Source organism: Carex rostrata, chromosome 11 (assembly GCF_964058835.1).
Source record: "Carex rostrata chromosome 11, lpCarRost1.2, whole genome shotgun sequence".
NCBI lineage: Eukaryota > Viridiplantae > Streptophyta > Magnoliopsida > Poales > Cyperaceae > Carex > Carex rostrata.
The window spans coordinates 10679008-10695925 of NC_135928.1; the positions used below are offsets into that span (position 1 = coordinate 10679008).

At 31.4% G+C, this 16918-nt stretch overlaps 1 protein-coding gene across 1 annotated transcript; it reads left to right on the top strand.

The window, feature by feature from the left end:
• Window positions 1-3171: 3171 nt before the first annotated feature.
• Window positions 3172-3747, top strand: LOC144561422 (putative F-box protein At2g16290). The gene has a single exon (XM_078310385.1). The coding sequence runs from the start codon at window positions 3172-3174 to the stop codon at window positions 3745-3747; it is 576 nt and encodes a 191-aa protein (XP_078166511.1).
• Window positions 3748-16918: the final 13171 nt, after the last annotated feature.

Below are 16918 nucleotides of genomic sequence, written 5' to 3' on the forward strand. Positions count from 1 at the left end.
CCTTAGTTAAACATTTGGGTATGGTCTTGAATTCCGAAGAGACATGTTTGGTTAGATTGAGAATAGGCTATTTTTGGGGTTAGATTATTCAGAATAGCATATACCATGTTTGGTTAGATTAGAATAACTAGAATAGAGAATCCATACTTTTTGTCTTATTAAAATAAGCTACTCCTAAGGGTTTTGAGATTTGGCTATTCTAATAAGATAGATAATTGCTATTCTTGATTTGGCTATTTTAACTATTATTGTTTTACAACCAAACATACCCAGGTATTATGTACTATATCCATCATGCAACCATCGGTTCATTCTTTACTTTCCATTTTTATAATAACCATCTACTTTTCAGCATAGACATCTGTATGTTAAAAAAATGTCTATTTTCGGTATGCACATTTGACCAGTCACCATAGCTTATTGAAGTACACTGACAAATCCTATTCGAGTTTAAAGTGTTTTGGGATCATTATTTGTCAACGTTTCTCTTGGATTTATTAAACAATATAGAGATGTTATGCCGAATTTTTTATTAATATTCAAATTTAATATTAAATTTCAAAAAATAACCGAATCAGTAACGTTTTTCAAAATCTATTCTTTCCGAAAAAAAAATTTCCGGAAACGGTAGCTACTTCCGGAAAAAAAATTTCCGGAAATAGGCTAAATCCGGAAAAATTTTATCCGGAAATAGGATTTTTTTTTTTTTTTTTTTTTAGGAAATTTTTTTTTCCGAAAATTTTTTTTATAGGAATTTTTTTTTCAGTTTTTATTTATAATTTATTTATTTTTTGTATTTAAGTATTACAAATATTTAATATAGTTTTTTAAAAAATAGATGGAATACTATATAATTTGATTTATTCGAAGGACTGCTACAAATAATCCGGATCAACATTTTTCATGCCGGATTTTTTACGGCCGTAAAAAAAATAATATAATATAATATATGCATATGTATATGTATATATAATATAATATAATATATGTATATATATGTATATATAATATAATATATGTATATATATGAAAATGAAGATATAAAATATGAGGTATGATGAGGTATAAAAAATATGAGGTATTGGAACCCTCGTTTAGTGCCTCGTATAAAAAATATGAGGTATAAAAAATATTATATATACATATATATACATATATTATATTATATATACATATATATACATATATTATATTATATATACATATATATACATATATTATATTATATATACATATACATATATTATATTATATATACATATACATATGCATATTTTATATTATATTATTTTTTTTTACGGCCGTAAAAAATCCGGCATGAAAAATGTTGATCCGGATTATTTGTAGTAGTCATTCGAATAAATCAAATTATATAGTATTTCATCTATTTTTTTAAAAACTATATTAAATATTTGTAATACTTAAATACAAAAAATAAATAAATTATAAATAAAAACTGAAAAAAAAAATTCCTATAAAAAAAAATTTCGAAAAAAAAAATTTCCTAAAAAAAAAAAAAAAAAAAAAGGTCCTATTTCCGGATAAAATTTTTCCGGATTTAGCCTATTTCCGGAAAAAAATTTTCCGGAAGTAGCTACCGTTTCCGGAAAAAAAATTTCCGGAAAGGGTAGATTTCGAAAAACGTTACTGATCCGGTTATTTTTTGAAATTTAATATTAAATTTGGATATTAATAAAAAATTCGGGATGTTATGTTATTAAACAAGAGTTTGTGTGTCACATTATGACATTTTTTTTCTTACTAATTCATATTTCAAAATTTTATAACAAATCTGATGAATCGTTGATTCTTGTTCTTTGTCACCAGCAATGCTTTTGTTTTGAAAATTAGGAAATTTAGAATTTGTTTGGCACAAGGTCAAGAGATGAAGATATTAACACAAGGAATGAATGACAATAAATTTTTTATTGTTCAATGAACTCTAATTTTACAATTTTAATAAATTCATTTTTCTGGACATATTTTTTTTTTTTTAAAAAAAAAAAGAGGCAAAAAGCCCATTTCAATACTAAAATTGAGTTAAATACAAAACATAATGCTTGGTTTTTAAGTTGCCAGTAACCTGGACCAACTACCAAGCGCAAAAGAAGTAAGATAATCCAGTTCATACATCAACATAAGCATAACATATGACAAACACCAAAAACAAGTAAGAGTTGTTATATCTAAGCCACTTATTAAAGGGCTGAGGCTATTAACACTACTAGAGCAAAACAAGATTCTGCACTGCATCATCAAGCTATGGAGTCGCTGTAGCTGGTGCATCTCCTGTGGGCTGATCTATCACCATTTTTTCTGGACATATTGACAAGTGAAAAGTCAGTGGTTCAAGATATCTAATCTAGAAATTAAAACAGGTGCATCATGATGTGGCACAATAAAAATATTGTGATTTAATGCCCTCCTGTTCCTCGTTCTGAACTCAAAGTTAAGCATCCTGGCATGAACCCGTATATCATGGAAGAAAGATCATCCCCAAAGTATATCAGAACCAGAATGCTGACAAAACGGTTTTGCTTCTTAGTCTATATGATGGTGGGACTAACCCAGTAAACAGCATACAATCCACATCTTATTCTCTTTTTGATTCGCGCTAATGTTGCAAGTGTTTCTCTTTGTGATATTGTTACCAGGAATTCGTTCTAGGCCCCAAACATTAGCAGCAATTATTTATATAAAATCGAAGTCACAATGAATCCTAGCAAGGAAAAATCACTGGTTGACTGGACAGAGCTGGACACCAATATACTGCGCATCATCTGTATAAAGCTTGCGCTAATCTTTGATTTCATCAATTTCCGTGCAGTGTGCAAGCAGTGGCGATCAGCCATCACTCCATCAGACCTCCCCCTTCAATTCCCTCTTCTCATTGAAAACCACAGGGGCAGGCTTGACTCTCAGCTAGATGTGTTCTCCCTACAAACCCACAAAATTTATACCCTCGATGTCCCTCAAGTCCGTGGCAAGTACTTAACTGGACCATCACATGGTTACCTACTGGCATATAGATCTAGCAAAACCCCATCTCCTTCTCTCTTGAATCCGTTCACCGGTTCTCAGTTACACCTCCATTTCACAAAATTTAATTTCTTCAGTCCTATTAATCTAGGCCCCAACCCGACCAAAAAAGTTGGTGATGCAATCATCTATATGGGGGGGCTAGAAGTCAAACCTAATATTGGTTACTGGGATTCTAAGAAGAAGAAATGGAACGCAGTTGAGGTGCCTTATGGTAGGGCCAGGGCATACTACAAGGAAAGGTTATATCTCTATGATCATAAGACACACATAGTCGATATGTCCACCGGAGCTCTATTATCAGATATACTATCTCCAGCTGGTGTGTATTTTGCCGACTTGATTGTGACACCAGCTGGACTGCTGGGAGTTGATCGCCTCTTTCCCTTATATGGAGGTGGGCAGCCTGTGGAGAAATGTTGTTTTAAGGTATATCGTCTTGAAGATGAAGATGAAAAGCCCCGTTGGATTGAATTGAGTGACATCGGTGATTTAATGATCTTCATCGGCTCTAATAATTGCTTCTGTCTGTCTGCTTCTGACTTTGATGGATTCAAAGGGAACTGCATCTATTTCCTGAGATCAAACAATAAGACTGACCATCATAGTAGGTGTTATGTCGTGAGATATGACTTGGGTGAAAACATATCTGAAGTGGTGGCCTGTACTAGGTCATGTGGTGACTGGATTGTGCCTAGTTTGTGCTAATGTAATATTGCGTTAACAAATATACTAAAGGAAGTTGTGGAACTTGTCGGTTAGGGCTTTTGTTTTTCTTCTTTTTAGATCCTTTGTTTTGGTGGCGATGATAGCTACATGGAATGACTTGTTTTCATTATCTTTTGGTACTAATCTTGTACCAGTTGCTATGCTATATCATGTTTGCTTTTGCATTTGGTAGAAATCTCATTGCATCAATTGTTGTAGTCATACCTTTGTTATTTAATCAGAAGTGTTTGGAACTTACTATTCTGTAAGTTCATGAATAATGAGTTAAATAGGCTTTCAAATTTAAATAAACGGAAAAATTTTATTATATCAAAAAAGGGTCTTTCAAATTTAAATAATGAGTTGTGTTACCTCACTTATTGCGTCCTAGCAATATTTTTTATACCTCACTTATGTCTTCTCACAAATTTAAATAATGAGTTGTGGTACTCATTGCAACTGATGACGGTTTGCTTTTAAGTTTGATTTAATTCAATTGATTGGTTTTGCTTTTTATTTATTTGCCTATTCATACAAAATTGGAAAAAAAAAAATTTCTAAAATAGGTAATGTTTTAATTTTTTGTTTCATGTTAAGAAGAACATTACAATAGAATATAATATATCTGTCAAAGTTGAAACCAGTATTGAATCTAATGTCTAAATTAATTGTTTAATTTGTCCAAATTCAAAAGAAATTTAGAATAGAATATACCGGAATAGCAATAACTTTTACAATATAAATCTTTATCCAACTGGTATGGTTACTATATTCAGATCCAGTGCAATACCTGAATGAGTACAGTGAGACTGGTTTTAATCTGGCACAAATCTCAAAACAGACCCTCTTATATCTAAAATATAGGTACTGTATTACTTCTGGCTCGGCTATACGTGTAGCGAGCCAGAAGTAATATGGTATCTATTTAGATATAAGAGGGTCCGTTTTGAGACTCAGTTCAGTACCTGACAGATACGGACTCATGGTTACTTAGACAGTATTATCCTATTGCCTGCTTGACTTGCATTACAAGCAGGGACCAAACACAAAAATGATTCTGACAATATATGGTACTGTATTGTAACCCCCTAATGAAGCCGGGTGTTGTTTCAAAGTGAACCCCAACGTAAACTAAACAAAAAGAAACTGTCCTAATTCACCAGCAAAGCACCAAAATATGAACAAAACACCAAAACACCACCTAAAAGATACCAGTCTACACTAAGATGCAATTTCGTGCAGGAATTCTTCTTTATGTGCACTGTAATGAGGTTTTTTGTGGAGCATATACAAATACAAAATGCATGCTAGTCTATCCTCTTATAAAATGTTGCAAATCAGCCAAAAAAAGGTGAATATATTACCTTCAGTAGAAGAAGGAACTGTATCAACATAGGACCCAGAAAATAGCAGATGGTACGCATTTGTACTGCTCTTAGTTCTCATGTCTGACAATTTCTGATGGAGTTCTGGTATTGCTTTTGGAATATATACAGATGAAAGAATTGTATATCAGATTTATGTGTGATCTAAAAAGCAAGACAGTGCTTCTAAATCACATGACTTTACTGGTTGAGGTAATCAGGTTCCAATTTGAATTCCAAGGTTACCTCGAAAGGATTCCTGTACAGAATTGTCTTTATATACACACACTGTCTCGGAAACTGATGTGTCAAATTTGGTGTGAAAATTAGAGCTTGTCTCCAATAAAGTTATCTCAGTACGAAGTTTTTCATGTGCCTTTTGAGCCTGGCCACTAGAAAATGAAATAAAAGGTAAAAATGGAAGTTTGCACGTCGACCATACTGGATCAACACGTCTACCAAAAGCTCTGTTATGATTCAATCCAAAAGCTCCACCATTACTGAATTCAGAAAAGTTCATATCTTTACTGAATTAGGTCAGCATACAGAATGTTATGCTAAGAAATTAAGCAAATTATGCATTAATTTATACAAAATAATATATCTGAATCTGAGGCTCTTTTTTTTGAATAAAAAAGTGGGTCGATCCCCCATTTGTATTGATATCAAGGCTCAGTTATAAGAGAATGGTAACCACCATTTGAAATAAGAAAAAGAGCTCAAACAGTTGAGCCCGTGTAAATTTTTGAAGTAAAACATGAAAAGGAAATTAAACACAAAAATTGGGTAAAATTGTAAAAAAAGACATGTAGCTTAAAACTGGTGTCCTGGTGCCCTGTTACTTGAATTCCTTCATCTCCGTATACATCAACTGGTCTGCGACTTCTTGTGCCAGTTGCTGCACCTCTTTGTTCAAATCTCGGAATATTCTTGTCTCTCTCTCCCTCCATAGTACAGATTGCGTAATCAGCAGAATTTCTCTCAACTTTTTACTGTGACTGGTATCCATGATAACATCTGTGTGGTTTACCAGTAACCGATCGGCGCTGTTGTTGTAATCTGTTGTAGCTGCTACCTCTTCATATAGTGCCTTAAAAAAGCTACATTGATTAAACATGTGATGTACCGTCTCGGCTTGCCTTTTACATATAACACACCTATTGGGCATAATCCAACCTCTCTTGATTAAATTATCTAGCATGAGTATTGTATTCAATTTCATCAACCACCCAAAGACCTTCATTCTATTGAATCTGAGGCTTGAATGCAAGGAAAAGGATTGGTACAGATTCGACATTCATAAGGCATGTCGACCATATTGGACATTCATCATTATCTTGTTGATGATTTTAATTAATTACAGTTAGCTCAGTTAAGCGAAACTCTCACTAAGAACAAGGAAAATTTTTAACAAGTTCATACAATGTAAAGTCCTTTTTTGCGATTTTTCATGTATCTCATAGGACTATATGTAAATTCCAAAATATCTTACAGCATTTTCTGTTATGTTCAACTTGACTTGTTAATTGAAATCCAAAAGCAAAAATAATAATTTAGAATAAAAGTAGGTGACTTACTGCGGCAAGATTTTTTCTCAAGGACTCACTGTGAACCTCGTGTCAGATATTCTATTTCAATAGCTAAATTTGTAGAGAAATCGTTCTGGAAACAAATAAGGAAAAGTAAATTCAATCTGTACACATTGTATTAACCTATTAAACAATGAATTTAATCTATTGAAATCGATTTATTTCACGAGTTATGTATTTACATATTAAACATATACAATCGAATAAAAATATTAAAATGTTAAAATAGATTTGTATAGCAGCTAGCTCCTCTTTCTTTCTTTCTTTAGAAAAATATTAAAATAGCTTAGTATGAGAAGAATTTTGAAGCTTCAAAATTTATTAGATTAATTTTAAATAATGAATTTAATATATTGAAATTGATTTGTTTCACGAGTTGTGTTTACATTATTAAACATATAAAAAATCAAATAAAAATATTCTATGTTAAAATCGATTTTTACAGCAGCTCCTCTATCTTTCTTTCTTTAGAAAAAATATTAAAATATTAACAATATAAAATAGCTTAGTGTGAGAAGGATTTTGAAGCTTCAAAATTTATTAGATTGATTTTAAACAACAAATTTAATCTTTTGAATCGATTTGTTTCACGAGTTATGCGTTTACATATTTTTAATATAAAAAATATAAAACCGCCACCTACTGTATCTAAAGATTAACAGAACATTCCAAGGCTCAAATGCTAACGAGAGGATGAAAAACACATACACCAACATTTTTATGTGCATTAATACAAGGATGCAAGTCCCAATTATCAAAAACCCTGTTCTGACATAATAAAAAACTTTCAGTTTATTTAAATTTGGAACCTCAATTAACTCATTATGCATGAGCTGATCATAGGATAAGGACACAAGTTTCAAACACCTCTGATTATATAACAAAGGCATGTCTACAACAGTTGATGATGCAATGGGGCTTCTCAGCTTCTCCCAAATGGAAAACAAAAGGCCATGTTATCATGCAAAAGCTAAAACAGACACTATATAGCATAGCAACTGATACAAGCTAAAACAGCAAGTCATTCCGTGTCACTGACATTGCCACCAAAACCAAACAAAAAAGGATCTAACAAGAAATGAAAAACAAAAGCCCAAACTAACAAATTCCACAACTTCCTTCAGTCTACTTGTTAACGCAATATTACATTAGCACAAACTAGGCACAATCCATACATTACCTGACCCAGTACAAGCCACCACTTCAGATCTGTTTTCGCCCAAGTCATATCTCACGACATAAGACCTACTATGACGGTCAGTCTTATTGTTTGATCTCACGAAATAGATGCAGTTCCCTTTGAATCCATCAAAGTCAGAAGCAGACAGACAGAAGCCATTATTAGAGCCGATGAAGATCATTAAATCACCGATGTCGCTCAACTCAATCCAATGGGGCTTTTCATCTTCATCTTCATCTTCAAGCCGATAAACCTTAAAACAACATTTCTCCACACGCTCCCCACCTCCATATAAGGGAAAGAGGTGATCAACTCCCAGCAGTCCACCAGGTGTCACAATAAAGTCGGCAAAATACACACCAGCTGGGGATAGTATATCTGATAATACAGCTCCGGTGGAAATATCGATTACGTGTGTCTTATGATGATAGAGGTATAACCTTCCCTTGTAGTATGCCCTGGCCCTACAATAAGGCACCTCAACTGCGGTCCATTTCTTCTTCTCAGAATCCCAGTAACCAACATAATGGCTGCCATCACCGTTAGGTTTGACTTCTGGTCCCCCCATATAGATGATTGCGTCACCAACTTTTTTGGTCGGGTTGGGGCCAAGATAAATAGGACTGAAGAAATTAAATTTTGTGAAACGGAGGTGTAACTGAGAACCAGTGAATGGATTCAAGAGAGAAGGAGATGGGGTTTTGCCAGATCTACATGCCAATAGGTAACCATGTGATGGTCCAGTTAAGTACTTACCACGGACTTGAGGGACATCGAGGGTATAAATTTTGTGGGTTTGTAGGGAGAACACATATAGCTCAGAGTCACGCCTGCCCCCGTGGTTTTCAATGAGAAGAGGGAATTGAAGGGGGAGGTCTGATGGAGTGATGGCTGATCGCCACTGCTTGCACACAGCACGGAAACGGATGAAATCAAAGATTAGCGCAAGCTTTATACAGATGAAGCGGAGTATATTGGTGTCCAGCTCTGCCCAGTTAACCAGTGATTTTTTCTTGCAAGGATTCATTGTGACTTCGATTTTATATAAATTATTGCTGCTAATGTTTGGGGCCTAGAACGAATTCCTGGTAACAATATCACAAAGAGAAACACTTGCAATGTTAGCGCAAATCAAAAAGAGAATAAGATGTGGATTGTATACTGCTTACTGGGTTAGTCCCACCATCATATAGACTAAGAAGCAAAACCGTTATGTCAGCATTCTGGTATTGTTCTGGTTCTGATATACTTTGGGGGTGAATTTTATTCCATGATATACAGGTTCATGCCAGGATGCTTAACTTTGAGTTCAGAATGAAAAACAGGAGGGCATTAAATCACAATATTTTTATTGTGCCACATCATGATGCACCTTTTATTAAATTCTAGATTAGATATCTTGAACCACTGACTTCTTACTTTTTACTTGTCAATATGTCAAGAGAAATGCATTTGTTAAAATTGTAAAATTAGAGTTATTTTGTATAAAATCAAGTTGTCGAACAATAAAAAATCTTGTTGTCATTCATTCCTTGTGTTAATATCTTCATCTCTTGACCTTGTGCCCAACAAAATCTAAATTTCCTAATTTTCAAAACAAAAGCATTGCTAGTAACATAGAAGAATCAACAATTCATCAGATTTGTTATAAAATTTTGAAATATGAATTAGTAAGGAAAAAATGTCATAATGTGGCACACAAACTGGTTGGATGAAACGGAAGATATTGTCAATGAATAGAAGCACATCTTGTTTATTAACATCTCTATATTGTTTAATGAATCCACGAGAAATGTTAACAAATAATGATCCCAAAACACTATGCACCCGACTAGGATTTTCCAGTATACTTCAGTAAGCTATGGTGACTGGTCAGATATGCATACACAAAATAGACATTTTTTAACATACAGATGACTATGCTGAATAGGGGTGTACAAAAAAGCTCGTAGCTTGTGATTCGATTGAGTTCGATTCGGAAAAAAAATCGGTTTGAAACGAATCAAACCAGCTCGGTTCTGAAACGAATCAAACCCAGTTCTGAAACGAATCGAACTCAAACTGAGTCTGACTTGATTCGAAACTCTTCTTTTTAGTTATAAATCCTGCTTCAATTTCAAACCAGTTTGGTTCGAAACTGATTCGAATTGCACCAAATCAAACTCAAACTCTTTTCTTCAATTCGAAACCTTCATTTTCGAACCAGTTTGGTTCGAACCAATTTTCGAACAAGTTTGGTTCGAAATTGGTTCGAACTCGAACTTGAACAAGGTTAAGTTCGATTCGGTTTGATTCATTTACAGCCCTGATGCTGAAAAACAGATGGTTATTATAAAAAAAGAAAGTAAAGAATGAACCGATCGATGGTAGCAAGATGGATATAGTACATAATCCCATAAAGGAATTCAAGACCATATCCAAATGTTTCACTAAGGAAGCAGAATCGAACTCAATAGCATAGAAATTGTGAACTTCACTTATTTTATGATGCATAAACGACCCAAAACCAGAAGGCCAGGAAGATTCATCAAAACACAATTTTTTTTCCTTTAGTGTGTGGTTTACCTGTGCAAATTCCAAGTACGAAGCATGATGAACAAAATATACGAGAGATCAGCAAAACATACCTCAATTTTGGTTACTAGGGTTTTATGGCCTTTTCGCGGGAAGGGGATTAGGGGTTTTATTTTACCGCGGTACAAGAATTTGGGTTGTGGACATGGACCACGTAGACCGGGTTTGGGTAATTGCCAAGATCGGATCTACATAGTGAGGATAACTAGGTGTTATTGAGCTCGCCAAGTTTCTTAGATAGTTTAATTTTAAAATTTATTGAATTGATTTTAAATGATAAATTTAAATTATTGAAAATAATTTACTTCATTATAATGTGTTCTATTTTTTATATAAATTTTCGAATTAATATACTAAATTTATTTGAAAGTTTATATGTTTAATATATAAACGCATAACTCGTGAAACAAATCAATTTCAATAGATTACATTCATTGTTTAAAATCAATCTAATAAATTTTGAAGCTTTAAAATCCTTCCCATACACATTATAATGAAGTAGACCGTTCTCAAGTTTATATGTTCCTATCGACTTTGTTTTCCCTGAAATTTTTTTTGTCCCCCTCTAAATGTTTAATTTATAATTCGGATTAAATTTAGGGTTAAAATGAAAATATTTTTTTTTAATTATGATTGGTAATTAGAATTATAGATTACAAAATCATAAATTATAAATCAAAGTATTGGAAAGTATAAGTTAAAGTATTATTTTTTATCGAGTACCTAATTAGTTGATGGATTTAAATCCAATTAGCTATTTAAACTTGATTTGATATTTTTTTTGCTCCCCTGACAAAACTCTTGAGTCTGCCCCTGCACAGTAATGTGCCAAGACTCAAAATTTGAAATCTGATTTTTAATATGCCTACGGTTGACCATTACATAGTGCATAAGTATTATCATTATCTTGTTGATGAATTTAATTAATTACAGTTAGCTCAGTTAAGCGAAACTCTCACTAAGAACAAGGAAAAGTTTAACAAGTTCATACAATGTAAAGTCCTTTTTTGCGATTTTTCATGTATATCATAGGACTATATGTAAATTTCAAAAGATCTTACAACATTTTGTGTTATGTTCAACTTGACTTGTTAATTGAAATTCAAAAGCAAAAATAATAATTTAGATTAAAAGTAGATGACTTACAGCCGCAAGATCTTTTCTCAAGGACTCACTGTGATCCTTATGTCAGATATTCTATTTCAAATTTTCAATAGCTAAATTTGTAGAGAAATCGTTCTGGGAAACAAATAAGGAAAAGTAAATTCAATCTATAAACATTGTATCGAATTTGTATCCTCTGCATTAACTAAAAAAAAAAAAAATTTAGTTAATGCATCTGGATCATCCAATTTGCTTTAATATCCATGCGGACTAGATCCACACTAATATTAAAGAGCCCCTGAATTATAGGTTGTGGTCGGATTGACTTTGTTTAAAATCAGACGCCCGAGATGCGTTAACTCAAAAGATGCTCTTTTGAGTTAATGCAGACGATGCAGACTCGTATTGTATTAACCTATTAACCAATTGATCGATGCCAAATATAGTCTATTGGTATCAGTTTTCTTTTCACAAGACGGACGGAGTCGGAAACCTTAAATCTAGAACTTAAAATGCACAATGTCCAGTAGATGAAATTTGAATTCAAGTTAATCATAATGATAGATTACATAGCGAAATTCTAACCACCGTTAGTATTTTATGTGAAAGACTGAATCTTATAAAAATGTTTAAAAAATAAAATTCAATTCAAATTTTAATATACATAATTAAAATTTTAAAATTATAAGAATGACTAAAACATCTCTATGATTAGCTGTAGGGCCGTCCCTGTAAGTAGAAATTAAATAAAACTTTTCCAAATACATACCTGAGGATCATGCCACCCGGAATACAACTTGTGTTATTATGTAAATAAAAATATTTCAGTTGTACAATATCACAAAAGTTACATGAAAGTAGAAATTCAATTAAAATCGTAGGCTTAGTGACACGAGCCATCATCTCTTTTCGGAGAGACACATATTCAATTATCGAGAATAGCATCTAAAAAGTACTTGATTGTACCAGGATTCTTAAATAGAAAAAAAATAGAGATTCAATTGCCATACTATATATATATTTTTTTTTTTCATTAACAATTTAAATTCCAAACAAGAAATGTGAATTGCTAATTTTATTTTTATTTCTAAAATAATGCATTTATATATATAATCGAAAAATTGAAATATGTTTCGTACAAGGTTAAAAAGTAAAAAATTGCAGATGTATCGTAGTTCCTACGAGAGACATCTAGAAAAAAAAATGTGCATATAAATGAGGCATTTTTAAAAGAAAAAAAAAGTGGTCATTTCTACCAATCCCACTGGCTAGTACAAATATATTCGATCAAACAAGACTATAGCTTAGTATGAGAAGGATTTTGAAGCTCATCAAGTTTTTTGATGAATTTAATTTTAAAATTTATTTAATTGACTTTAAAATGTATTTAATTTATTGAAATCGAACATCTTCACGAGTTATGCGTTATATATTAAACATATAAATTTTCGAATAAATTTAATTAATATAATTTATACTAAAGTAATTTAAAAATTTATATATATAATATGTAAATACATCAAGTATATATATACTGTTTTTAATAATTTGAATTTATCGTTTTTGAAAGAGTAATTTTTTTTTTTTGAAAGTTGGTGATGCAATCATCTATATGGGGGGCTAGAAGTCAAACCTAATGTTGGTTACTGGGATTCTGAGAAGAAAAAATGGAACGCAGTTGAGGTGCCCTTTGGTAGGGCCAGGGCATACTACAAGGAAAGGCTATACCTCTATGATCATAAGACACACATAGTCGATATTTCCACCGGAGCTGTATTATCAGATATATTATCTCCAGCTGGTGTGTATTTTGACGACCTGATTGTGACACCAGGTTGACTGCTGGGAGTTAATCACCTCTTTTCATTATATGGTGGGAAGCGTGTGGAGAAATGTTGTTTTAAGGTTTATCGGCTTGAAGATGAAGATGAAGATGAAAAGCCCCATTGGATTGAGTTGAGCGACATCTGCGATTTAATGATCTTCATTGGCTCTGATAATGGCTTCTGTCTGTCTGCTTCTGACTTTGATGGATTCAAAGGGAACTGCATCTATTTCCTGAGATCAAACAATAAGATTGGCCATCATAGTAGGTCTTATGTCGGGAGATGTGACTTGGGCAAAAATAGAACTGAAGTGGTGGCCTGTACTAGGCCATGTGGTGACTGGATTGTGCCTAGTTTGTGCTAATGTAATATTGTGTTAACAAGTAGACTGAAGGAAGTTGTGGAATTTGTTTGTTAGGGCTTTTGCTTTTCTTTTCTTGTTGGATCCTTTTTTTTTTGGTTTTGGTGGCGATGATAGCGACGTGTAATGACTTGTTGTTTTCATAATCTTTTGGTACTAATCTTGTATCAGTTTCTATGCTATATAGTGTCTGTTTTAGCTTTTGCATGGTAACATGGCCTTTTGTTTTCCATTTGGGAGAAGCTGAGAAGTCTCATTACATCATCAATTGTTGTAGACATGCCTTTGTTATATAATCAGAGGTTTTTGAAGCTTGTGTCCTTATCCTATGATCAGCTCATGCATAATGAGCTCATGAATGGGGTTAATTTCCAATTTAAAATAATTGGGACTTGCATCCTAATATTAATGCACATGAAAATGTTGGTGTATGCGGATGTGCATTTATTAAAAAAAAAAAATTCAAAACTAACAAAAATAATATAATTCTTTAGATAAAAAAAAAAAATACAAAAGCATATATTAATATAATCTTAGATATATCATCAATTCGATTAAACTATTAATTTTTTTATTAATAAAATATTATTGAATATGAGATGCATGCTCGATCTTATATATACATGCAGCGCTATATGACAAGCGTATATGGTTCATGCAGCCACATTTTAAAGCACTACATCTAAATTTAACATTCATAAGAAAATGACAAAACGTATGTTTTAAAATCGTGTAAAATAGATGAAATATTATAAAATTGAATTTACTACAAATACTGCGACAAAAAAATCGGAAATATTACCTTCGCAAAGAAACATATAAATTTTTTTGTGTTGATATTAAATATAGAAAATGCTATATTGTGCACCACCGTTTATTCATTAACTATGAACTTACTCGGCAAATAATAAAATAATAGAAAAGAGGAAAACTAAAAGTTAGGTTTTAATTGAGAAGTATTACAATCGTATTAAAAGAAAGTATAATACGTAGTGAAATTAATTAGCTTAATCGATTTTATGGAAGAATAATATTTCACCATTTCACTTTCTAATAAAAATAGTCTATTAACTCCGGATAGAAAATGAACGGACGTACAAAAGAAATCAATTTGGTTATGAATTTCATCCCAAATACAATTTTACAATTTGTTTCTATAATTCCATTTGAAATTTTAAGTAATTATTTCACCTTAATTTTATGCATGAATAATTATTTATACAACCAATTAACTTTCAAAATTAGTATTTATAGGCACGAGTGTACAAAATTAACACAACAACAATTTTTGCACTGTTGCTCTTAATTATATATCTAATCAAAAAGTTTACACTGTTGCTCTTAAATTACATGAAAAAAAATTCATGTAAAAGAAAATTTTGTTTAAATTTGGACCGTCTGATCAAAATCTACATGAATAAAGGCATTTCCTTAATTCATTTCACTCACACTGCCAATCCGGATCTAAACCTTCTCATAGGATATGCAGGGGCGGATCCACATGGCCTCAGGGGAGGCACACCCCCTGGATTTTGAGTTTTAGTAGAGATCTATCAGTTTCGATCGAAATATTTTTGCTTCCCTCTGGATATTTGATTTGAAATTCAAGTTAAAATTAAAATAAAATTTCTTTAATTATGATTGGTAATTAGAATTATAAGTTAAAGCATCATAAATAACAAGTCAGAGCATTGAAAAGTATAAGTCACAACATTGTTTTTTATCGAGTATCCAATTAGTTGATAGATTTAAATTCAATTAGCTATTTAAATCCGATTCAAAATTTTCTTGCCTCCCCTGACGAAAAAATTGAATCAGCCCCCGAAGATATGATCATATGAATTCAGCAGAAGTGCATAACAATTATTTATTAAAAATATTTTAAAAATAATATAGGATAATAAATGAAGTCACTTAATATTTTGATTTTATAAATAGAATTGATTTTTTTTCATTATTTTTAGACAATTTTAAAGATTTTACTTTAGGAATAAAATTTATAGTGGAATTTTAATATGATATGGGTATAATTCCTAAAGAAATCGGAATAAAATTTCTAAATTTCCATATAATTCACCCATCATTACCCCGATTTTTTTATTTTTACCCAAAAATATTATTATTTTAATTAAAATACCCAGCTTTTCGCCGGAATTTTAAAAATACCCAACCCGTGGAATTTTTCCACGGGTTGAAATTTGAATTCCCACCGTGGAAAAATTCCACGGGCCAGACCCATTTTTTTTTTTTTTTTTTTTTTTTAAAACAGAAATTTGTATTTATTTTTTATTTTTTGTATTGAAATATTAGAAATATTGGATATATTTTTTTGAAAATAGATGGAATACAATATAATTTGATTTATTAGAAAGACTGCAACAAATAACCCGGATCAATATTTTTCAGATCAGATTTTTCGCGGCTGTAAGAAAAATTAATATATTTCTTTATGTGTTATTGGAAAAAAATAAAAATGCTTAGATTCCGAGTTATTGATCCCGGTTCAAAAGTCACTTCTATGTAATCTAGAAAATATTATGATCTTTCTAGTACATTTAATTTATTAAAAATTATATCTATTTTAAAAAAAAAAACAAAAACTTTAATTTATTTAATTATTATTATTCAAAAGTTATATCTACGGGCCAGACTTTTTTTTTTTTTTTTTTTTAAAAACAGAAATTTGTATTTATTTTTTATTTTTTGTATTGAAATATTAGAAATATTGGATATATTTCTTTGAAAATAGATGGAATACAATATAATTTGATTTATTAGAAAGACTGCAACAAATAACCCGGATCAATATTTTTCAGATCGGATTTTTCGCGGCTGTAAGAAAAATTAATATATTTCTTTATGTGTTATTGGAAAAAAATAAAAATGCTTAGATTCCGAGTTATTGATCTCGGTTCAAAAGTCACTTCTATGTAATCTAGAAAATATTATGATCTTTCTAGTACATTTAATTTATTAAAAGTTATATCTATTTTGAAAAAAAAACAAAAACTTTAATTTATTTAATGATTATTATTCAAAAATAATTCTCAAAATAGATAAAACTTTTAATAAATTAAATGTACTAGAAAGATCATAATATTTTCTAAATTACATAGAAGTGACTTTTGAACCGGGATCAATAACTCGGAATCTAAGCATTTTTATTTTTTTCC